The sequence below is a fragment of the Mustela lutreola genome, chromosome 6, assembly GCF_030435805.1.
Source record: "Mustela lutreola isolate mMusLut2 chromosome 6, mMusLut2.pri, whole genome shotgun sequence".
Classification (NCBI taxonomy): Eukaryota; Metazoa; Chordata; class Mammalia; order Carnivora; family Mustelidae; genus Mustela; species Mustela lutreola.
Genome location: NC_081295.1, coordinates 20,905,451 through 20,932,303, shown reverse-complemented (window position 1 = coordinate 20,932,303; position 26,853 = coordinate 20,905,451). Strand labels below are relative to the sequence as shown.

At 37.7% G+C, this 26,853-nt stretch overlaps 1 protein-coding gene across 3 annotated transcripts in view; it reads right to left on the bottom strand.

Moving 5' to 3' along the window:
* The window catches only part of REV3L (REV3 like, DNA directed polymerase zeta catalytic subunit), a 187,099-nt gene extending 161,776 nt beyond the window's left edge, over positions 1-25,323 (bottom strand). For 2 of the 3 annotated variants that reach the window (XM_059176830.1, XM_059176831.1), the window contains exon 1: positions 25,072-25,323. In XM_059176830.1, coding sequence (XP_059032813.1) covers positions 25,072-25,210 — 139 coding nt within the window. In that variant the 5' untranslated portion in view covers positions 25,211-25,323. Of the gene's footprint in view, positions 1-15,761; positions 15,893-25,071 lie in introns of those variants that run through there. The other variant, XM_059176832.1, reaches the window with a different exon arrangement.
* Positions 25,324-26,853: the final 1,530 nt, after the last annotated feature.

Genomic DNA, 26,853 nt, shown 5'->3' with positions numbered 1-26,853 from the left:
AGATAATTCAAACAAAGAAAAGAAAGATCCTTTGACCATACCAAGTCTGAAGTTCCATGAAGCCATAGTGCTTCTGTTTCACCACTATCTACTGGCCCATGGTAGGTGACAACCACTTCAATTTTAATTACAATTTATAATATCATGACTTTTTAAAAAATATGTGATTTTTTAAAAAGCAATATGCTAGGTTTTCCTCTTTATAAATTTTGTTGACTTGTTACAGAACTTCCTTTGGGCTTTCTCTATACATTTGACTGATTTTCAAACATCTTTAAAATCAAAAGAAAACACAAACAATGAAACAAAACAATGTTAGGAACTGTAGAGAACAAAGCTGAATGACTATCCAGGGTCTTTACCTTCATGAGGTGGTTTGTTTATGTGTGTCACAATATACATAAAACTTACCATTTTAATTTTTTGAGTGTACAAGTCAGTGGTACTAATGAGCTCACACTATTGTGTAACCATTATCACATCCATCTTTAGAACATTTTCATCATCCCAAACTGAAACTCTGCACCCATTTAACAATAAATCCCTATTTATCCCCTCCCAAGCCCCCGGTAACCACTAATTTATTTCTGTCTCTATGAATTTGACTATACTACACATCTCATGTAAGTGGAATCATATACTATTTGTCCTTCCATCATCAGCTTTTTTTCTACCACTTTTTATTGCATATATAGGCACCACGCACTGAGGACACAAAGAATGGCAACATACAAATCTGCCCTCATGAAATTTATACTCTAGTAGGGAAGTCAGACAAGTCAATAACAACAACTTGCATGTCAGTGTGGTAACCGCTCTAACAGAGGTACAAAGTACAATGATGGCACAAAGGATTAATTAACTCTAAGGAAAGTAAAGAGCACTTCACAATGGAGGTAATGTCTCAGGACATTTTAAAACAGGAAGAATTCACTGAATGGACATGTCATTTCATCCAGAGGAATGGCATACATTCATTCATCAAACATTTAAGGAGGGGCAACACTATCCCCAGCATGCCACACCTAGGACAGTCAGAGTCCCCACTTTCCTTAAACTAAAAGTAAATGCAGAGACACAAGATATGCATCCGAGGAAGAGCAAGCAGTTCAGACTAAAAAGCAAAGTGCCTGGGGAAGAATAAGATGGGGCTGGGAAGGCATTCAGGTATCAGATCATGGAAAAGTCATCCAGAGTTTTACTCTATACTGTAGGCCAGCTTCAAAACTTTAGAGTATATAAGAATCATTGATGGCATTTGCCAGAAGTACACATTCCTAGACAACCCCAGAGGATTTAATTTCATATGTCTGGGATGGACCTCAGAATCCTTATTTTTTTTTTTTTAAAGATTTTTTAAAAAATCTTTATTTGACAGAGAGAGATCACAGTAGGAGAAAGGAAGGGAAGCAGGCCCCCTGCTGAGCAGAGAGCCCGATGCGGGACTTGATCCCAGGACCCTGAGATCATGACCTGAGCCGAAGGCAGCGGCTTAACCCACTGAGCCACCCAGGCGCCCCAAAATCCTTATTTTTAATAAGTGCCCCAGGTGATTCTAAAACAGACATATCCAAAGACTACTTTTGAAGTACATCTCTGTACTTCATGATGTGAACTACACATCATATAGTTCATGATGGCTTCAAAGAGAAGAATTATATGAAAAGATTATATGTTTTGGTTTATTAATTTTCCCCCTGGTTACAATGTAATACATGCTTTTATAAGATATAAAAAAGCACAAGAAAGAATTACTTAAATCTACCACCTTCACATTTTATTATTTCTCTAATGTTTATATTATATACACTCTTATAACTCTTATACAGAAGGATCATACGTACTATTTTGAAGCATATTTTCTTCACTTAGCCAAGCAAGTGAACACTTCCCCTTTATATTCTTTCTTAGTCAGATTTTTGATGACTATATGGCAGACTATATATATCATATTGTAAGGGCCTATTTAGCCAGAGCGATTCCATTGGGTTAAACAGTGATTTTGTTGTTTATGCAGTAAAACTTAAACTGACCCTGCACACCCCCCCCCCCCGGGGAACTTACTTAAAAGCAAGTCTGGGAAACCAGTAGAATGTGGTCAACCAGTCCCTGAAAACAGAGCCCAAATACAAGGGCGGGTCAGGTCAGATGGGAGACAACCGAGCCTGAATGCGGGGATGAGTCGGACCAGATGGAGACATCCAATTAGTGGAGAGCGCATACTGTCACCCTAGCTAGCGAGGAGTGTGGGCCCCACCTTTTGGGCGCCTTTTGGGCGCCAATTCTGACCAAGGTGATAGGCTAGTTCAAATAGCTACTATGGGGTGAACTGTAATTCAATTGGCCACCCAATTGAATGTGTGACCTAGCATGACTGTGCAGCTTTCTCTGTGTGTTACAATCTCAGTGGCCACCTGTGTGTGGCGAGGCTCAACCACATGGCCTTTGCTCTATAAAACTTAGTCTGTGAGGCTGGGGGTGGTCACCCTCTCTGTAAAAGGCGGCCCCGAACGGTCTGTTTGATTCTCGATGCTTGGCGCGAAATAAAGCTTTGCTTGACCTTCGCTTTGTATCAGTCTCATTCCTTTGACCACGGACCTAACAATATACATGTAATTATCCTTCTTTTTATTTTTTTTTTTAAAGATTTTATTTATTTGTCAGAGAGTGAGAACACAAGCAGGAGGAGAAGCAGAGAGAGGGAGAAGCAGGCTTCCCACTGAGTAAGAAGCCGGATGTGGGACTGCATCCCAGAACCCTGGGATCATGACCTGAGGTTATTAACAATTTTTCACAGTTTCTCCTGTACCACTGTCAGTATGTCATCATTTGGATAAAATCTGGGTTTTAGAAGCATCACTCTATTGACATTGTAAGGGCTGAATTTGAAAAGAGGTGAATTCAGAGACAAACTGAGAGCCTACGATGGTCCAAACAAAAATAATGAGACCTCAATTAAAGTTGTAATAATGGAAATGGACAGAGAATGGATTTGAAAGTCCACAATCTACATGTAAAGTTCTGTTATCTGTTTAAGACTATATATATAGAAATAATTCCTCTTTTTCAATAAATATTTATCAGAGCCCTACAATGTATCCAAGAATAATTAGTGAGAGAAACATACCAGGATAAAAGAACACAACACAGCTGCACTTTTATGTCTGTGTATACGTGTAGGATCAGGGTTCCAACTGCATCTAAGTAATTCAGAGTCTTCCTTCTTATCAGAGGAAAAACAATTCCCTATTCTGATTCTGTAACTGCAGAAGTAGAGCCAGAAAATGTCATAGTTGTCAACAAAAGCTTGACCTTCTGTTCTCAAGTTATATGCTGGGGCTGGGGTGGGCATTTAACGCACTAAACAAGAAACTGCCCATGATCAGGTTTACTTCAATTTTTTAAATGAATCTGCATATACCGGGGCTTTCTGCCAAAAAAGCAAATGTTTCATGCATTTGGCTCCTTGTCCTTTTATGTGGCTAGTGTCCAATATCAACTTGGAGATGTCCCCATTTCAAAATCTGCCAGCTACTGAAACATGGGTCAAACAAAAAACATTTTTCCTTTCTATGAAAAAGTATAATGTATCATGACAAGGAATCTTATTAGGTAAAGCTGAGCTCGCATAAAAAATGCTTATAGTGAACCAGTTCCCCCAACTTCTTTTTTTTATACTAATGCCCATTAAACTTCAGATTTCAAAAGTAATGATTTTTTTAATAATTAAACGTTAGATTCTTGAATCACACATATCCAAAGATTCTTTAGTAAATCTAACATACCTCAAGTGATGTAAATGAAAAAAACTAGAAGCATATCTTCCTTTTGAGATAACATTTCTTTTTATTCATCTACCACATAATTTTTTCAAAACTAGAGAGATCTCATTATCACTTTTGATAATTCAAAGTATACATACTCAAAAAACTTTCCCACACTTAGAAATTTCCAAGTTTTATTTATATTAATTGGTTTATTAACTTTTAGTGATCTTGAAGCTTCCATGCATTAAAAAAAGCTCTCCTTTAAAAGGCATCCCATTGAAATGCCTGGGTGGCTCAGTTGTTAAGTGTCTGCCTTAGGGTCAGGTCATAATCCCAGAGTCCTGGGATTGAGTCCTGCATCAGGTTCCTTGCTCTGTGGGAAACTTGCTTCTCCCTCTGCCTACCTCTCCCTCTGCTCGTGCTCTCTCCCTGACAAATAAAGAACTAAAATCTTTAAAAAACAAAACAAACAAACAAACAAAATAAATAAAAGGCATCCCATCTTCACTTCCAAAAACACTTTCTTAATTAACAGACCACAAAAAAACACAAAATACTAATATTAATTTCTTACTTGTCCTTCTCATGTCTATTTAATTCTACATAGTTCTAGGTGAGTAAAATAAGCATATCTGGGTCTAGCTACTTGGTAATTTGTAGTATTTTTTATTCCAAATTAAATATGTACTATTATAATAACTGAGGCATAATTCAGAATGAAAATCCAGTGAATTTCAAGTAATTAACATAGGTAGAAAAATAATACATATAAAACATATAAAATTAAAACGTACTTTAGGATCTAATTATTACATTAAATTCTATCTCCACAACAATAGCCATAATCCTGGGCCATATCTCATGGTCCTTAAATCTAATCAGGCTGTTCTTTAGTTGGGACACAATTCATTATTTACCTTTATTTTACTAATAATCTGAACGATCCCAGGACATGCCAAAAAAAAAAAAAAATGCCTTTATACTATAGCTTCACCTTCTGAAATATTAATACTTCAGGAACAGCAATAGCTATTATCATCAAGGTAATCTTTCTAGAAGATAAATCTCACATCAGGAAAAAAAAAAGTGTAGGTGAAAATAAGACAAAACCCATAATGAGGGGCGCCTGGGTGGCTCAGTGGGTTGGGGCCTCTGCCTTCGGCTCAGGTCGTAGTCCCAGGGTCCTGGGATGGAGACCTGCATCAGGCTCTCTGCTCAGGGGGAGCCTGCTTCCCCACCATCTCTGCCTGCCTCTGCCTACTTGTGATCTCTCTCTGTCAAATGAACAAATAAAATCCTAAAAAAAAAAAAAAAAAAAAAAACCAACCCATAATGAATCATGTTAAGAGCTATGAGACAGTATCTCATGGTCTAATATCCACTTAACTGAAATCACACAGAGAAGAGAGAACAGTTCAAAAGAAATACATGAAGAAATAAAAGCTGAAGAGATAATGCCTGAGAGTTTTCATTAAATAAAAGATACCAAACCACAGAACCAAGCAGTTTAGAGAATACCAAGCAAAAGCAAATAGACACATCGTGTTAAAAAATAAAGGCATATCGGGGCACCTAGGTGGTTCAGTCAGTTAAATGTCTGCCTTAAGCTCAGGTTATGATCCCACTGTCCTGGGGCTGAGCCCCAGGTCACGTACTCTGCTCAGCGCAGAGTCTGGGTCTCCTGCTCCCTCTACCTGCTCATTCTCTCTCTCTCTCTCTCTCGCTCTCGCTCTCAAATTAATAATCTTCAGGGGAAAAAAAGTAAAGGCAAATCATATCTAAAGACAAAGAGAAAAAAAGAATCAAAGATAAGAATTATAGCAAAACCACATGAGTGAGACAACAACAGAGTGGTAAAGTGGGGGGAAAAAAGGGCAATCCACAATCCTATACTCAGCAAAAATATTTTTTTGAAGATTTTATTTATTTATCTGTCAGAGAGAGAGAGAGAGAGAGAGAGATTGAGCACACAAGCAGGGGAGCAGCAGGAAGAGGGAGAAGCAGGCTCCCTGCAAAGCAAGGAGCCCAACATGAGACTTGATCCTACGACCCTGGGATTATGACCTGAGCTAAAGGCAGATGCTCAATTGACAGAACCACCCAGGAGACCCCTAGGCAAAAATACTTTGTAAAAATGAAAGATAAAATTTCTTTCAGAAAAACAAAAACTGAGATAATTCATTACCACCATTTTTGCCCTACAATAAAATAAATGTTAAAGAAGTTCTTCACACAGATGAATATAGCAACAGACAGAAACCTGGATCCACACGAGGAAATCAACAACACTAGAAGTGACATAAATGAAAGTAAATATAAAACTTCATTTATTTCTTATCTGTAACTGCTCTTTTTTTTTAAGAAAATATTTTATTTATTTATTTGTCAGTGAGAGAGAGAACACATAAGCAAGGGGAGCAGCAGGCAGAGGGAAAAGCAGGCTCCCTGCTTCTGGAGCCTGCTGTGGGACTCAATCCCAGGAGCCGGGATCATGACCTGGGCCAAAGGCAGATACTTAACCAACTGAGCCACCCAGGCATCCTTATTTGTAATTGCTCTTAAAAGATAAAAAGCAAAAATAATAGCAACAACTTTTATGAAAGTAAAATGTATTAATAGAAGCACAAAAGATAAGCAGGAAGAATCAGGAATCCTTATTGTACATATGAGATTATGTACTATTATATGATGGAGACTTTGGTTAGCTACAAATGTATATTTCAAACCGTAGGGCTGCCACTAAATTAATTTCAAAAGGTATAAATAAATAAGCAAACAGTGGAGAGAAAGAAAATTAAAAAATATCCAAGTAATCCAAAAGAGGAAAAACAAAGCAAAGAATGGACAATAACAGAAAACAGCTAGCACAGTGGTAGATTTTTAGTCTAACCATATTACTAATTACATTAAATATAAACAATCTTAACACACCAATGAAAAGATTATTAGACTAAATGAGTAAGTCCAACTATATGGTATATATTTTCTACAAGAAACCCATACAAAAGTATAAATATGTTGAAAGTAAAAGGATGAAAAATGATATGTTGGGAGACAACTTCCCATGGGTCTCTACTGTGGTAGCATTTTTTGAACAGACTTCTCAGTACTTTACCCACAACCATCTCCCATCTGCAGTTCTTCCTAATTAATAGTCAATAAAATGGAGATCCTAAAATGGAGATCCAGGAATCTCTTGTCTACTGCCAGTATCTATGAAATTTGTGGTAACTTAACTTGTTAGCTTTCAAAAAGGTAAAATTTCAGGCCATTCAAATTCTTGACATATCCTGTAAACACTAATAGAAAAAAGCTAGAATGGCTATATTAACAAGAGATAAGAAGATTTCATAACAAGGAATACTGCCTGGGATAAAGAGACCACCTAACCAAGAAGACATAATAATCCTAAATTTATAAGGTCCTAACAACACTTCAAAATACATGAAGCGGGCGCCTGGGTGGCTCAGTGGGTTAAGCCGCTGCCTTCGGCTCAGGTCATGATCTCAGGGTCCTGGGATCGAGTCCCGCATCGGGCTCTCTGCTCAGCAGGGAGCCTGCTTCCTCCTCTCTCTCTCTGCCTACTTGTAATCTCTCTCTCTGTCAAATAAATAAATAAAATCTTTAAAAAAAAAAAAAAAAAATACATGAAGCAACAACAGACATAACTAAAAGAGAAAAAGACAAATCCACAAGTTGGAGACTTCAACACATCTCTCTCAATATTTGCTGAAACAAGCAGATAATACGCATATGGAAAAATTCAACTTTACTAGTGAAAGAAAACATACAAAATCACAATAAGCTATCATTTATATCTATAAGAATTAATTTGGAACTTAAGTCTGACAATTCTAAATGTTGGTGATGATGCAGAATATCAGAACTCTCACACACTGCTGGTGGGAATACAGTTTGGTAGAACCACTTTAGAAAACAATTGGAATTACCTAGTAAAGGAGACATGTGCACACTCAAGCTCAGCAATTCTACTACCCTAGTATAAACACATAAATTCTTACACATATGCACGACAAGACATGCGCAACAGTTTTCTTAACAGCATTGTTTGTAATTGGGGATTAAAAAAAGGAAACAACTCAAATGTCTAAAGAAAGAAGAATGGAAAAATTAAAATTATGGTATAGTCCTATAATGCCAATATTATACAACAGTGAAAATGAATGAACTATATCTATACAATTCAACATGGATGATGTCCAAAACATGGGGGGGAGGGGGAATCACAAAAGAACAAGCACACATAAATAGCTCCAAAAAGACAAAACTACACAATCTATTGTTTAGGGATATATACATCTGAGGTGAAACTATGAAGAAAAGCAAGGAAACGATTAACCAAAATTATTAGACAGGAGAGAAGGAGGCAAATACTTCAAAGATATCTATAACATTCTATGTCTTACTGTAGATATTAAAACAGATATTTGTTATATTCTTTACATATATTAATCTATATTATAGAGAGTATCTGCATTACATATTTAAAATTTTAAATGCTTATAAAGAACAAGCAATAAATACAGATTCACTCAGCAAATATTAAAAACCAAAATAAAAAAATAATGAAATACAAATACATTAGGTCCAACTGGACATTGAGACTCACATGACTCAAAAAGATCACTTGGTTATACTTAATAAAATATAAAATATGAAACAACATTGGAGGAAGGCAATGTGAACTAGTTTCTCTTCATCAGGAGTCCTCACAGCAATTCAAGGAATATTCTTTGGTTCTCCCCATGTAGCAATAAAGCACCAGAGGATGAAATCATGGGGATTGGTGCCATAACTACCCTAACTTAGGAATACCAAATAGCAACCACTATCTCCAGTCCCATAGACTAGCTTCAAAACAGACTTGCTCAAGAATTATCATATCCAGGGAATGAATGTTTCACACCTAAAAACATTAACTGATAGAGCACACCTCTCTCCATTTCTGGATGTTACATTAGCTTCCATCCCTGCTGAAATCACCAAAAGTCCTAAGGGCCTTTATAACTTGCAGAATTTCAAGTAATTAATGCTCTGGTTAAAAAAAAAAAAGCGGGGGAGGAATATGTGGTTGGCTCAGTCAGTTAAATGTCTGACTCTTGATTTCAGCTCAGGTCACGATCTCAGGCTCATGAGATAGTCAGCCTGCTTAAGATTCTCTCTCTCCCTCTGCCCCTCCCCCTTGCCTACATGTGTACTTTCTAAAAACAAAAAACAACAAACAAAAATAAATGAAAAAAAAAAAAACCTATTTCATGTTATCTAGGAGTAAATTCTCTTCCACATAACAGAGAGGATGTGCAGTGAGATGTGCAGGGAAAAACGAAACCTCAACCCAGTAGAGGCACATGGGATGAATGCTTTAATCTCAGTGGGTTGTGCACAATTATTAATTCTATGTATCTGGAAGAGCAATTGTATCAGTTAGAAGAAAACAAAGACAACTAAGTGGACTTTCCATACTCTGCCTCCTGGCAAACACCAGGAATGGATAAATAGCCTCTTGTTCATTTGATGGATAGCATGGGACCTATACAAATATTCAGCAGCATGGATAAAACATCCTTAAATTGTCAATGAAAAGAATCTGTAATAATTTATATTAGGAAACAGAAGAAATAAAGAAAGTATCTGCTGTGTGTCTCAGTAAAAGACAAGAAAATGAAGTTCTTGTAAAACATATTTTATAAGGAAAGATGATCAATTAAAAAGACCAGGAAGGACTAAAGACACAAGAGACATATGCAGAGTAAGATATAAACCTATGGAACTCTAACCAATAAGAAAAAAGAAAAGAATAAACAACAAAATTAAATTCCACACTGGAAATGAGAAATAATCAATATTGCAAAAAAACCTATCAGTAAAGTAGATGATGAAAATAAAAATGTTCACCAAGAATGTAAAAAAAACAAAGTTAAAAATAAGGAAAAAAACCAGTATAAAAAAGAAATATGAACCAGTCCACCAATAAGTTATTTAATAAAAAAAAAACTTAACAAATGGAATGTAAGCAATATTCAAAGGTATAAAAGAAGAATTATTCCCAAAATGAAAAGCACCAGCACTTCTACATCAAAAGGTCTTTCTTGTCCCAGTCAAAAGTAAAAGAGACCAGAATAATGGCTAGAGAATTATAAAGGAAAAGTCTGGGACACATGAATACCACATTGAGTCGTGCTGTCATTAACACATGCATGCAACAAGAGCCATTTTCAGATATTCAAGGGTTCAGAAAAAGTAATCCACATGAATATCTCCTGAAAAATATTCCTAAAAACATATTTGTGGCAACCAAAAGAGGGAAATTAAAATTGGAACTCAAGCATGGGTATAAAAGGTATGGTGTAAACAGATTAGTGGTGGTACTCTATACCAAATTAGTATGTAGAGTCCAAATTATTCCGTTGAAATTTAATACAGAAGCTTAAAAGTTTTTGAAAGAGGAGATACACAGTTTATGCAACATTTATAGGTTAGTTTTAAAGATTAACTTGAGAAGCTGAGAGCGTAAAACAATAAAATAAGCTAAATTCCTTTTATTACATTAAAGAAAATATTTTTGAATTGTTCTTAAATTTTGTAATTACAACTACATTTCTATATATAAGCTTCTAAAATGATTTCTACACCTATTTTAAAAACACACAAAACAGTCTAATATTGCAAAGAGCAAAGAAAAGAACAAAATTATTAAAATATAAAATTGCAGAAGAAAAAATCAATTATAACAAATTTTTATTGTTTAGAAGCCGATCAGAAAGATCCTCAGATGGGATTGAAAAAATGAAATGACATAAAAAAGATTAAAAATAATGACAGGCAATGATAGTATCATGGAAATAGGAGTAACAATTTTGATATGGGTCAAGAAATAGGATTCAAGAAGAAAGGAATTAAAGGGTCTTTTTAAATCGAAAAAAGGATGTTTACAGAACTACTCAAACATGGTCCATTAACTAGCTGTTATAGGTCTGGAACAAGACAAGTATAAAACTTGAAAGCAAGCATTTAGAAACTGTTACAGCAATCTGACAGTGGAACTGTATACCTGTTTAATATAATAATAAAAAAAAGGAGGTGCCTGGGTGGCTCAGTGGGTTAAAGCCTCTGCCTTCGGCTCAGGTCATGATCCCAGGGTTCTGGGATCAGAGCTGGAGTTGGGTTCTCTGCTCAGCAGGGAGCCTGCTTCCCTTCCTCTCTCTCTGCCTGCTTCTCTGCCTACTTGTGATCTCTGTCTGTCAAATAAATAAATAAAATCTTTAAAAAAAAAAAAAAGGAATCTTGTTTTTGCTTCTTGGTTTTTCACTCTTTTTAATTTTTCTAACTCATTTTCAATGTATTTTAACGAAGTATCAGGAAAAAACTGCTTCTTTACTACAAGTATTCTGAAAAGCACTGCCACAAAAGATCTATTAGTTATGAAGTTTTAAGTGCCAAATAACAACATCAAAATATACAAAGTTAAAACCATTAAAGATGCAAGGCAAAAATGAAGAACAAAATGAAGTAGGAAGCAATTTCAATTCCATGACATATTACATAAAGAAATACATGTACAGAGGATGAAAACAAATTATGAAATGCTATTTTTTTTTTTAGGAACTCTTATCTTAGAAGATATCCCATCAGTTTAATATCAACTTCTCAAAAGGGAAAACTAATATATTAAATGCACATATTGTAAGATGTATTACAACCTCAGAAATGTTAACATTTCTTTCAGTCAAGGAAATAGTATGTCCACACAATTTTGTATCAAATAAATGGAAAGCATTAATTAAAGTATAGCTGACATACGGTATTATACTAGTTTCAGGTATACAACAGTGATTGGACAATTATATACATTATGAAATGCTCACTATAACTGAATTATAGTTACCACCCGGAAAACTTGTTAATTGTCAATGAAACATTTATAAAGATAACAATGATATAACAGATCCTAAGGAACATTTCAACAACTCTGAAAAATTAAAATTTAAAGCATGGCAAAAACTGGTTTTCTACCATTGCCCACCATTGTCCACTATAAATCATGAAAGGATTCTTTTTTGTTTTTGAATGCTTCTGGGTAAAATTATTTGTGAAGGGTTTGCCAACTTTAAAAACTTTTGAAAACTACCTTAAATGACTCAAAACACACTCATCTCCAAAGCCTCATGATTTTCTAATCCCCTTTAATACAGAAGTCAAGGGTGAAAACTTTTAGTATTTCACAATGTCAGATGCTACAGATGAGGTCACAAATGCCTCTGCTACCCTCTTCTAGCTCCTTACTTATTAAAATGTAGGATATTGTTTGGATTGTGGGCAGGTTTACTGTCTTCTCAAAAAAGACCGGAGTCCATTGTCTTTCCTCTATTTGGCCCACTGGGTAAAGGCTAGTCTAATCTAGCCACCCTAATACAGCTATCTGACTGATTAGGTAAAGGCTGGCTGAATAGGTTATGAGTTAGAGCCCAGCTTGAACCACTACTACTATATATGTATGTGTTGTACACATTACAAGTGCACACGCATGTACACACATGGACAAGCTGAACAAGACTCAAAGCAACATTATTAACAAGTTATTCTAAGTAACACAGAATTTTTTCCACCTATACTACACAGTCTAATCATCTAAAAATAGCCCCAAAGCGGGTGGTCTCAGGATAGAACTAAACTGAGGGGAAAAAAGTGAATAAAAAACAGGATCCTTCTGAAACTGTTCATTTTAAGTTACGGCATTTTAAAGGTAAGTTCTCTAAATAAGAAGTGATAAAGTCAGGATCTTTTTCTTCTACTCCTGTGACTAATATTTAAAGGTAACTTCAACTAAATGTGATCTAAAGCCTCATTTAAGATATAAAAGTTCTTTATAAAATGAAAAAATTAAAATGTATTTACCCATGAATAAACAAACTGGGAAAAATACTTGAAAGTCAATTCAGAGACCAATTTTCCTATTATATGAAGAGCTCTTTGGAACCAATAAACAAAAGACCAAGACCCAAAAAAGAAAAGTGGACAGAAGATAAACATGTAGTACATTGAAAAGGAAATACAAATGGCTCTCAAGCATATGGAAAGATACTCAGTCTCACTTGTAATAAAAGAACTGCAAATTAAAACCACTGAGATCCATGTTTTTATCTATTAGATTCGCAAAGATCAAAACACTTGAGAACATAAACTTGGTGAAGAGATGGAAAAAGTCTCATATTGCTGGTGGGAGTACAGATCAAAACAAAACAACCTCTGTGTTACACTTTTTCTTCTATTGAAGATATTCTTGTAAGGCATTTAAAAAATAGAGTATACAAGATATATTCTGTCTTGTGTGGGCTGTTGGTCATTTTCAGAAAACTTGAAATTGTCTGCTTTTATAGAATTCTGTTCATATAATAGAGCAGATAGGTAGGGAAGTTTAAGAAACTTGGATGATGAACACAGTGATCTTGCTCCAGTGATCTTCTGCTCACCTAATACCTTACTGTGCACTTAGTGGGGGCTCAGTAGATATTTGTTGATTAAATGGGACCAGGAATGATGCTGAGCAATGATGAGAATGAAATATAACAAGAATGAGGAATTTATCTGAATTGCTGAATACATTTTTAAACACTATACTTTTTTAAGAGTAGACCACTGACACACTGACAAATGTTTCCTGAAAAATGAGTCAGACAGCAATAGTGGTATATAGATTATTGCAATAATGGTCCCCTAATGAGTCACACATTCTTAGGAAACCCTTTTCACACTGCTCTGAGATTGACCATGTTTTGCTTTGGCCCATGGAACAAGATAAAATATATGGGGCTTGCCTTCACTTGCTGCTTCAGTAGAAGGTAGGTCTACTGGAGACCCTAGCTCCAGGAGGCTAAGACCCTAGCCAACAGTTCACACCAATATCCAGACATATGAAGGAAGCAATCCCAGACCAACCACCTTCTAGCTGACCTCTTAGCTGACTACGCCCCATAAGCAGCCCAGCCACTAGCAGGGGCAAAACTCCTTAACTGAGCCTATCCCAGAATCATGTTAACAAATAGCTTATTTTACACTACTATGTTTTGGGGAGGTTATGCAAAAACCAATACAAGTGGATAGGGAAATAGAATTGGTGGTGATTAAGGAAAATTTATGTTTCACTTGTTTGTTAAATTTCACAATGAGAATATATTCATACACTATTTGTTTAATCAAACTAAACTTATAAAGAAAGATATTTTGTATCAAACTGATATTAGAGTCAAGTCCCATTATCACCTTATAAGCACATATACATAAAACAAAACAATCTAGTCCAAATGGGAACATGAATTTGAGAGGAGACTTAATATTGCTCAGGAAAAAAAAGGCTCAGTACAGAGTAGCAGGGTATATTATCATACACACAAAAAAAGTTAATAAGAATATATTCATGGTCACAGTCACGTCCCAATAATGATTATCAAATTCCAAAATCTCAGATTTTGCTTCTCTGCTTCTTCGGTTTAGGCTAATACACATTCCCTCATTTTAATCCTCACATGCTAAGAGGTAAATATATGCCGAATAATTTTAGGCAAAAGTAAATTAACCTCTCCAAGCCTCATTTCCTCAACTGTAAAATGGGGACAATACTACCCATTTTATAGAGTTGTTATAAAGATTAAAACACTCACTCTAGAAGTGGACACATAAGTACAGGGTCAATAAATGGCCTATAATCTCTGTTAGTAAAATGACTCAAAAGTAATGTCTTGACTAACCTGGCTTCTATTTTAAAATCATTAAGCATCATCAACCAGTGATTTATCAAAATTAATTTGAAAATCTAATGACTTCATGAAAAAATTAAAAAAACAATGTTATTAAAAAAAAAAAAGACCCCAAACCAAACCTGGGAAAACACATGATAGGGAAAATATGGTGAAGAAATCAAAACTCCAGGCAATAATGAATTCACTTGGTCCACATTCCACAATCCTAAATAGGTTTAAAAACCAAAGGCTTCAGTTTTTGTGTTTTGTGAATTCACAAATGGCAAAAACAAGAGAGCAATAAATCCAATTATCGAATTTGTGATCTGTGGCACACATACTTTCAATACTTTCTACAACATCTTTAATAAAAAAGACACTACTGAAGGCTTTGGAAAATAAGGCTCTTTCAGAAGAAATAAACTTAACCTAATCTGCAGCATTGGAAAATTATAGTTACTCCTTGAATCGATGGCTTAACATTGGCCTTTTTCAAGGCAAGATCAGGCCTGGACACTTTTCTTTCTCTAAATACATCAATAGTTAAAAAAGAAAAATCAGGCCTAATGGGTATTTATTAAAAAGTCAATTCTTTAAAAAGTATTTTAAAAGGTAATTACCTAGCCTGAAGACATAAGAGGTAGTGACCAACTACAAAAAGCTTTACACCACAATGTGCAGGTAATTTTAGTTTGCCCTAAATTAATAAATGCTACAAGAATTCCATTTTTCATTTCAATTCAAGAGTGCTTAGTATACATGAAATAATGTGGCAGATTCTGGGTTAGAAGAGTAAAGAAAGTAACACTTATATTGATATCATGCCACACATTTGCTTATTACTGTTTGATCACAATAATTCAACGAGGTGAAAATTATTAGAACTCATTTTACAGAGGAGGAAATTAGCTTGACCAAGGTCCCTCAACAGAAGCAGAAGGGCTGGGGGGGGGGGGCGTGGGCAGGGAGGCACACAAGGGTGCCATGTCACTATCCCTACAAACATATATAACACTACCTGTGTTAAGTCCTTTATCAGCAATGCAAAAGGGGGCTAAGATTATGGGAATCCAAAGAGATAACCTTTTGGGAATGGGCAAAGGAGTCACAAAAGGCTTTAAAGAGGTTAATATCTGAGTTGTTACTTTAAGGATGAGTAGGATTTTTCAACTTCAATGCCAAGGCTTACCCCCAACCCCCCTCATCCCCAATATATTAACCAAAATAAATTACTTACTTGAAATTGAGAAAAACAATTTTGAGAGAAATCTTCCTCAGATATATTATTCCATAGTTTTAAAACAAATAATATGATGACAGTTTAATTTTTAGGTTGCTTTTATGTGGCTTGTCTTGGTTTTTATTCTGAAATGAAATTTAGATTAGTCATTTTCTTGTTCTGAGAAACTAGGAGTATGCCAACATGTTTTAACTTCACATTTTTTCACATATCAACATGTATTCTTACTTACAAAACCTTTCATTTCACCATCTCAAACAAAAACTAATTTAATATATAAATTACTTTGAAGTGTAAATATATACGCAAAATAAGATATTTTTTAAATTATGGTTATACTTCCTTGGTAATTGTAATAAATGGAAGAAAAATAGAAAATTCTTGTTATATTGTTATTTATTACACAAGCACTTTTGAGGTAACACGCTTTCTTGTATTATTTGAATCGTTTATATAGTAAATGCTCTCTCAGCCCAAAGAAAATTAAATAACTCTCCAAGGAAATTGGCCTCAAATTCTTAGTTTTTCCCACAACAATTGTCTAAAAAGAAAAGAGAATTGGACCAAAAAAAAAAAAAAAAAAAAAACCCTAACATTTACAATGACAATTACTACCCTTTTTTCTCAGAATTTACTTTGCTAGGCATACATTCAATTTCTGCTGCAGAAAACAGTCCAGTTTGCCAATACTAATTAAGCAACAAAATATTTTTCACTGAAAAAAAAAAAAGAAATATTTAAAAAGCTAAAGAACTGGAAGAAACACAGAAGGTCATCTGAAAAACTTAAATGACAAAAAGAACAAGAACAAAAAACAACAAAAAAACCCACCAACACACCAAAAGGTTAACTAGACCGTTATTAAGAAGATTTTATTTTTACTTATAATTTTAGTCTCAAAAATGTATATACTTTATGTTTAAACAGTGGAATTGTTTTAATTGCCTAAAACACCTACTCCTGCCCTATCTATATCTTACCTGGAAACTGTAAGTTATACACATTTTACCCAAAGTTCACTGTACCTTAACTCCCACTCCTTCCTCTCTTATTTAGTATCACTGCGGTATTAAAATGGCAGCCAGGTGCCAAAGTAACATACAACATACCATATCCCATATCTCAGTAAGTTGCTGAGTATTTCTTTGAAATGTCTAGGGCTACTGATAACATCCTTTGAAATCTGTTTAACCCCGACCTCCTTAAACCTCATCATAAAACAAATCCCACTACAACCTATTCTACAGGAAGATTCTAAGCACTATTACACACAGTAGGCCCTTAAGGATTTCTAAACTGTGTACATGCAGGTCTTCTAACAATTCTTCCAAGGGTCAGTATATTCACCTTTCTATTACCAATGCCTTCTTCTAATTTTCCCTCATGTCTGGGGGGACAGTGTGAAGTAGTGAGAGTTAAGAGTCAAGATCATTAGTTTTCACCCCTACCCCACATAGTCAACTTATAGGACAATGGACCAATCCCTGAGCTCACCTATCTAGATTTCAGTTCTCTTTATATAAAATGAAAATGATTTGACCAGAATAGTGTTTCCCAACCTTTTTCACATTGTAAATAGTATTTGTTCAGCACAAGAAGGTCATTTGGAAGCATCAACATGGTGCTTGGTGAAAAGAATTCATCATATGTTCTTTATATAATTATAGAAGAAAATTAAAATTTAAATGAGGTTTGTAATAATATGAATGGATTTCAAAATCAACCTTTTTCACATCAGGAATAATATTTTTAAATAACAGTGATGTTTATTTTTGCAGGACATACATGCACTATTAGGTAGCCACCTTGCAGGAAGCTAAATAACACATCAGATGCATGTGACTAGGAGATCCAATACAGTGAATACAGAAATTCAGGCCTAGAGCTGGGCTCCCCAGGGCAACCAACATCCCTGCTACCCTGTGCTTTCATTGTCATTGGGCTACACCTTGCGCTGTGTAACATGCTCCTCAGGCACCCAGAATATAAATTCCAACGGTAGCTCCATGATCCCTTCTCCACAAGAGGTAGCTGCATACTCTGTGGCCAGCTGAAGTAGATTCCAAGTAATAAAGCACCTCCTTTAATGCACTAAAAATATCCAAAGCAGTAACTTCAGGTTACTGCTCATGATGTTACTTGCTTAAAGGAACCCCACAGCCTTCCTTTAGACCCCACTCTGCGAGAGCCTCCCTCCAGTGAACCATGTATCACTACGAAACTCTGAATTAGAAGACCTCTAGCAAAATCTAAAATTAAACAGTATTGCAGTAATCATTTGATAACTGCTCACAACTATTACAGCCTTTGGTTTTTGCTCCTCTTTACCAATTCCTTCAAACACAACTTAAAAAACAAACACACACCACTAACTCTGAATAGGTATCACATGTACATGGTAAAAAAAAAAAAAAAATCCAAAATAACAAAACATTATACTAAAAAAAAAAAAAAAAAAATTCAGTCTCTCACCTTTGTCCTCTAGGCCACCAGTTCCCTTCAATGGAGGCAACCACTGTTACCAAACTCTCACAATCCTTTGATATTTACATACATACACACATACATGTACATATATATTTTATATATATAACTTTTTAAACCACACAAATGGCAGCATACCATACATGGAGTCTTACATGTTGCTTTTTTTTCTCTTAATATATCTTAGACAGGGCACCACTGTAGTACACATGTGTTGCTTCTTTACTTTAAGGGTTGCCTAGTATTCTATTGAATAGATATACCATTATCTACTTAACCACTTCCCTAACTGATTTATGTTTAGGTTGTTTCCAATTTTTTGCAATGACAAACAATGCTGCCACAAATATTCTTACATGTTCATTTAACACATATATAAAATATTTGAGGACAAAATCCTTGAATGAAATTGCTAGATCAAAATATATGTATATCTTTAATTTTGAAAATGATTTCCAAATTGCTTTCCATAGAAAATGGAACATTTTATATTCCCACCAGCAATATGAGAATGCCCATTTCCCCTTCCTCTCATTCTCTCCATTATACTATGTAATCAATTGTTCCTAATTTGATAGATGATAAACAGTATGTTGTAGCTTTAATTTACATGTCCTTTATAAATAAAATTACACACCTTTTCATATGAATTCTCTTCACTCATTTTGTCTACTAGATCATTTTCTAGGAGCTCTTTGTATATTAAGAGGACATTAACCTTTGTGAAGAGTGTACAAGTAAGTTTTACTAGTCTGTTTCTTTTAACTTCGATTTTTTTCTCCATACAGAATTTATTTTTTATGTTGTAAAGATAACCAACCAGGTTCCAGTTCTGTTTTATACTTTGAAAAGTCTTTGCCATTCCTAGATTATATTAAAAATAATTATCTTATGTTGTTTTGTTTATACATTTAAATCTTCTGATTCAACTGGAAGTCAACTTTTATTTTCCAGTATTAAATAATTTTTTCCATACTAATAGGTAAGGGTAGCATCCATTTTCACAAAGTAAATTTTATTTATATTTAAGTCAATTTCTGGCCTCCACTCTGTTTCATTATTGCTATATGCCAAAACGGAACTACTTTTCAAAACATTTTAAAATTAAAATCTGCTACATATGAATGGGTATAATAGTAATTTTTTAAAATGCCAGAAATTACTGGCTTGCTTTAATGTAAGAATCATTCTGCAGTTACTAAATTGAATTTACCTAATCAAGTTCAATGCTATCATCACCTAATCATGCATTTGGGCAGATACTTATTTTGGAGCCCAGTATGAACTTCAAGTCTCTTTTGTTGTATTTCTGAAATATACCTAGAAAGCCAGCTTTTCATTAATTTTGTACACAGTTTTCTCTCAAATTACCAAATCAATATATTCTCTCTGTAAGAAAATCTAAAAAATTAAAAACACACCTCTCAGAGATAACCAACCTTTACATATTTATGTACTTTTTCTGTATTTTAATAAATGACTATTGTGCAAACTCATTTTTTCACACAACATACTTAGCAGTCCTATATTATTTATTCTTCTAAAATGTTAATGACATAAATTCTACCACATGAATATGTCCAGTTTATGTAACCATTTCCCAACTGTTGAATATCTGAGGTTGTGCCCTGTTGATGACTATCATCTACTGATTAATTCTTGCAAAAATGCTTGATTTTCAAGCACTGTGGTTAAGTACTGACTGTATAATGGTGAGCAAAAATGAACACATTACCAGCATTTATGGAGGTTATTGGGAAAAACAGACATTAATCTCCAACATATATAAAATTACAATTACAGCAAGTGTTATGAAGGAGAGCTTATGGAGTTTTGAGAGTCTATGATAGGGAAGGCTTCCCTGAGGAAAGATAAATCAGAGTTTAGGTGAAGGAAAAAGAAAAACATTCTAGGCAGAGGGAACAGCAGGTATAAAGGCCTTATTGTGGAAGGGAGCATGGCAAGAACAGGGACTGAAATAAGGCCAATATGGCTGGAACACAAAGAGCAAGGCAAGAAGAACATGGCTCAAGCCATGACTAGATAGAAAGGTAGGGGCCAGACTATATGAAAGACCTTGTAAGACATGTAGACGCCACCACATAAGACATGTAGCTTTGTCCTTATCTAAATGCAATGGAAAGCTACTGAAGCATATCAAGTAGTAGGGTGATATAATCAGGTTTGCGTTTTGAAAAGATCCCTCTGATTACAGTGTAGAAAACAGATTAGAAGGGAATAGAGTGGATTGGGGTAGGCCAAGATTAGGAGGCTACTGTAAATGCATCCAAAAATGCTAGTAGTTTAGACTAGGGTGGTGATGGATAATGAAAAGAAGTAGATGGATTCAAAAGATAATCAGATTTGCCAAAAGATTTACACTCATAGATTAAAATCCCTAAAACTAGAATTATTGGGTCAAAAAACATTTCAAGGATTATGATATGTATTGCCAAGCTGCCCTGCCAAGAGCAGTTTTCTCTTTGTGAATTACCTTGTATCTGTTCCTCTATCAGAATTTTCAAATTCCTTAAAAATGACTTAATCCATACTTCCTTCATGAAGCCTTCCCTGACTCCCCTTTTTGCCTGCTAGTTGGTCACTGACACGTCCTCCTTGGAGTCCTTGCTTTTCTTACACACATTTCTGTCATACTCCAACCAAACTATGACTTACATTTTAGATGTCATCTCTCCTATATTGTGAGAGTCTAGAGAGTAAAAGTTGTTCATAACGACACCAAAAATAGTTCAATATACATAGTAGGTTCTCATTAAGTGTTCACTGAATGAACCCAATCACTATTACCAGATTCTACTGCGTCTAGATTTAAGAGGGTCCTGCGCTTCATCCTCTGATCCACTAATTGTGATTTTAAATCAAATATAATACAGAAAGCTAACAAAATATGCCACTCAGGGCTACAAATGCTTACTAAAAAAGTCATTAATTTTGTTTGTAGTAAATCACTAAATCTCAGTAGTGCTCCTGAAAAACCTTTCTAGTAATTACATAAATAAATATTATGTGATCCTAAAATATTTTAAATGACTTAACAAAAAAAAGACTATGAACAAATAAGACTTTTATTAGAGAAATCAGTTGAAATTAGATATAATTTGAATTGTTCGTAAATGCTATGGTTTTCAAAACTGTATTAGTCTCAAACTTAGTTAAAAATCCAATTTACCAAAAAGGTGATGTTATTAAGCAACTACATAAATTTATATAGCATTTCAAAATGATCAATTTCTCGTGTTGAAAAACTTGATTTCATGTTTAACTGTTAGCATCTAGAACAATCTACTAAAATTTTTACTACCTGAGGGAAGACTAGAGGGGGGAGTGGCAGAGTTCCTTACAGTAATCTTAAAGACAAGCAGCTCCCTCTATAGTCTGTTTGGCCTACTTTGTTTAATTACTTGCTGTGTGAACACTCTCACTCTTCTTCTATTTACTCCTACTCTGCATCTCAGCAGGAAAGCTTTTTGAAAGAATGATTGTTTAACCCGGTGCTGAGAAAACCGAGCGCTTTCTAAACTCAACATGAAGTGAGTTACATCAAGCAACTAAGCAAAAGTTGGGATGTGGAAACCTGACAGCCTCCCAGACCCACTGGAGTCAGGTCTTCACGACGAAGCCTTAGGATTTTATTTGAAGTAAATTCCCAGAGCAGTCACACCTGTATTCAAATCTAAGTGAAAAACACGGCTTGCTTTAGTTATTTATAGCCTTGCTTCTTTCCATTAAAACAAGTTACGGAAACGTTGTTACATTGCTAATACATTGTTATATCAAAAAAATGTTCAAGACATTTTTAAATGCCTGTAGAAAAGCAGAAGAGGTTTTTCTGTTTTTTGTTTTTTTTAATAATTCCATCACTCACATGAAGAAAATTTAAGTGATTCTCTCAGGAATCAATATCCTCAGTCAACAACAGATTAAATCAGTCAGGATTTACCATTCAAATTTGAATATGTCACTTTCTTAAAACCTTTTCAAATTTCACCAACTCAAGATATAAGAGCTTTTAAACCTAAGACAATTTACTTCTTAAATTATTCAGGATATGCCCTCAAAACACAGGACAATCAGAAGTCAACCGGACTGTTTTCTAAAGCAGAAAAATACTTTTTATGAATAGAAAAACTGAACTAGTAAAAACATAAGAAACCAATCAGTTCAGAATTTATAATACAAATATGAAATGCCCTCTTTATTTGGGAGACAATTTTTTCTGCTATTTTTCAGGACTCATTTACAAAACAAACTCAGTTTAAAAACAGCTTTTCTCCAAATCAAGAATTGAGGACTTCCAAAATCAACTTATAATATGAAAGGCTTACATTTATGGTACTTTATGTAACATAGTTTTATCATGTTATTATTTTTCATTAATTTGCTTTACTAATTAGTAAATATATAAACATAGTTTGTACTTCCAAACAATAGAACTGTCTTCATTAAAAATTCTATCATTCAGATTTTTACCAAGTCAGATTGACCTTTTAATTATTTTCAAGTTTTATTTTAATGGGTGAAGTGGACTTGTCTTTGGGGAGAGAATCCAGGAGCAAATAATTGTACAGTTTTTGTTTACATTTAATTAATACTAAATTTACTGGGAGTTTCTAACACATTAAAAATGCTGGCTTGACTGCTGAAGGCTCTAAGCTCTAAATGTATGCCAGTGACTTCAAATTTTTTCACATGAAGAAACAGGAAATTTTTATGTGTGACACTGAGAACTATACTTACAGTAAACTCAATCTGATACTTAACAATCTTAAGTTTCAGTTTCTTTGTATCAAGCTTCGATCCTTCAACGTATGTACAAAAAAAGTCATCCATATTCATTTACATTCTACATTTCAAAATATACTTTTTGAAGTTTTTTTTAAAGGAGGGGGCTTGTAATCTAATGTAAGAGAAGGGAAAAAATGAATATTTATCAGAGAGTAGTCCCCGTGTCTGTTTTTTTTATATTGAAAAACACAAAAGTCCCTCATCATCTTTATCATTTAAAAAATATTTTCTCACTTTATAGAATTACTGCTAGTTCACAGTGAAATTCACCTATTCCACAAACAAAACTTTTCTATAACACAGCCTGAAAATCATCCAGGGACACAAACTCAGTGACTTGGCGGGGGAGGGGGTACTATGTGTTAGAGAAGTAATCCAAACCATGCAAACTTTAATACCTAGAAATGCCACAGAATATCCTATTAGCATGTCCCTTTAGAATTCGGAAATCTGTCTCAACAGAGCTATATCAACGTCACTCTTATTCTTCCTCTGTACTTGAAGTGAGAACAAACTGTATATTACACTGAAATTCCAATTAGAAACAAAAGACAGCACCAATATATTTAAAAGGGCAGAAAATCTATCCTTCAGAACTTTATTGCCTCTATTTTCCAGCCTCTAAAGTTTCAGGTGTTATACTTTCATAAAATTAACAGCACTCAAATTTCCCATTTCACCAGGTCCCTGCCATCAAAACCGTTCTCATTATTTTAAAAAGGAATACTGTATCAAATCTCACTAACAACACAGAAATTTTTAACAAAGGGAATTTACATTAAAAGATAACTGCCTGAAAATGAGTGCTTGTGTCTGAAAAAGGATTATCTTGGTAGTGCACAGAAACAGTAGTCCTAAGATGAATAGTGATTAGGGCAAGGAGCATCAAGTGGGAAATGGCTATCTAAAATCCCATAGGGCAACACACAACTAGAGGTAAGAGCATCCCCTTCTACGAGGCAGCTCCATAATTTCACGTAGGCAGTTCAAGACATGTAGAAAACCACAATTCAAAACCTTGTAAATTTGGCCACTGCCTATTCATATAATCACAAATCCCTAGGAACTTTTGAGAAGGTAGCTTCTGTCACTGCTGTCTCCCCACCCCACTCGTTCATCAATAACAGTTTTTATTTTAAAGATACGTGAATGTAAAATGCAGTACCACAACTCAGCATAGGGGCATTTCTAAATGTTTGCGTTGCTGAGTTTAGCCGCGCCTCTTAAGAAATTCACGCTATTGAGTGAGAGGTTTTACGTGGGCAACAAACGCACATTTCCTACTTCCATGGATCCACGTTCCCCTCACAGCCAGTGCACCGGAGGATGCTGCCCCGTGCCCCGACACTGAGGCTCAGACTCCAAGGAGTCACGACCTGCACTCACAGCGGAACCACATGGTCACTTCAATGAGAAAGCTTATTTGGCCCTAAGGCGCCACTCTTCAGCCCCGCGGCATCTCCGGAAGGGGCAGAGGAGAGCGCTGGCGCGAGGAGGAGAGACTGAACACAGAGAGCTGACACTTACTCCTTCCTCTTAAAGCCATTTCTAGAAAGGACATTTGGGAGACGCGGAGGGGGTGAGGGTAGGGGGGTGGAGAGGGGGGTGTCCGCAGTCCCACCAGCGACAGAGCTCAGAGCGGGGCTCTGTGAACCGGTTCACGGAGGACATGGCGCGCGGCCACCTGGCCCATCGTCCTGGGTCAGAGCGCGGTTCGCGGGCGCTCGCTTCCCCCCCGGCCCGAGACGGGGAGTCCCGACCCGGCTCCCGACCGCCGCACGCGCTGTAAACACTCGGCGCCCGCCGCCTCCCTGTCCGGGGAGGAGGGGGCGCAACGCTCGCGCGGACCCACATTTTTGCGCCTCTTGTCACGCACCCGGGAAAAGGCGACGAGGGCGGAGGGGAGGAAAGAGGCGGCAGCGATACACCGAAGGCCGGCGGCGTGCGCGCGTGTGCGCGGCCGGGAGGGCAGCCCGGGCGCCCCGCCGGCTCCCGCCCGCGCCCCGCGCCCGCTTACCTGCCGGGGTCGCTCCGAAGACTCGCACCACGGGCACCTTCTTGACAGGGGCCTGGGTGAGGGGGGATTGGCAGATATCCAGCCCCTGCAGCGGGCTGGCCATGTAGTAGTCGGCAGTCACTATCCTCACTGAAAACATGTTCGCCGCCGCCGCCACCGCCTCCTCTTCACGAGCGATCTGGCAGCAGCAGCAGCAGCAGCGGCGGCGGCGGCGGCTTCTTCCGCAGCGACGGCCCCACAGCAGCGGCGGCGGCGGCGGCGCCCCCTCCCTGCTTCGGCTCGGCCCCCTCCCCTCGCACACACGGAAACCGTGAGCGGCGGCGGCGGGCGGGGCGGCGTGGGCACTGCTGCCGCCGCCTCCTCAGGAGCACCCGGCGAGGGGCAACAGGAGAGAAGCCCTGGCGCTTTCGTCGGTGCTGGTGCTGCCGCCACTGCCGCCGCCGCCGGGAATCACACGGGCTCCTCCGTCCAAGGCTGCAGCTCTTGTTGCCATGATGATGATGTCACGGACGCAACCACTGGGGGAGGGGAGAAGGGGGTTGTGTGTGTGGCGGAGGCGGCGAGTAGTTGGGGGAGGGGACGCGGCGGGAAAGGGAGGGAGCGGGGCGGGCACCCGAGCGGGACACCCGGGTGGGGGCCGAGAAGGTGTTTTCTCCCCCTCCCCCAGGCTCGCAGCGAGGGAGGAGGCTGGTGGAAAGCGGGGTCCGCGCCTGGCGCGGAGAATCGATGACTCGGCCGGTGGGCACGGCCACCTGGGTGGGGGCAGTGGGGCGAGGGGGGGGCGGCGGAGCGCCGATGTCATGGATGGGCTCCCAGCGGCTTGGGGGAGTGGGGCCGCCAGTGTTCGGGGCCGTTTTGGCGGCTAGGCGGGATTGGCCGGAGCTGCGGTGCTCGCGCTCGCCTAGCCGACCGCCATTTCACATCGTGCGGAGGAGGCGGGGGCAGTCGCGGAGACGGCTTTTTACAAGGTAAGAAAACCCGCCCGCGGGGGGAGGGAGGCGAGGCGCAGATCTCGTGCCGCCGCGGCCTCGCGGGAGGGCGGGCGGGCGGCGGAACGGGCGGGGCGGGGCGCGGACGCAGCCGGCCCTTCTCAGGTATCGCCGCGGCTCCGCGCGTGGCCCGGGGGCGGTGCGAGGGGCGGGGGCGCGCGAGCGCGGGCTCCGGCCTATAAAAGGGCGGCCCGGGCGCTCCCTCCCGATCGTGAGGCTCGAGCCGCCGAGCCCCTCCCACTACGCGGTGCTGCAGTGTCTGCGCTTGGCCACCAAAAGGGATTTATTCGCGCTCGGCTCTGCTTGGCGTTGCTAGGGCTTGGCGGATCCGTGCTCAGGGATTTCCCAGCACGATGTTTTTCTCCCGCCCTAAGAGATCCTTCCTTGGTTTCCTCTTTGGCTCTGCAGGCTGCGTCCCGAGCGCGCGCGTGTACATGTTAGGACTTGTCCGCCCTGGGTGACCTCCCTCCCCTTCTCCCTCCCCCGGCAGAATCCAGGATTAAGAGCCTTTCAGAGAAATGTTCCGCCAAAAAAAAAAAAAGAGGTCCGTGAAAGTCACCGCGTTAGATGTGGATACCCAGTGTTATTCATTAACTGTTTTTTGAGGTTTAACCTAAAGGCATAAAAGCAAAAGGAGAGGGGGAAAGACTGTTAAAAAAAAACTTTATCCAAAAAGTGGGGAGGGTAGATAGGAGTGCAGTTGTGAAATGGGGAGGGGGGGGGGGACTGGTATTAACAGAGCAGCTGGCTTGGCCATCGTATTGGAACCAAGGCGGTTTTTTGTCTGACTTGG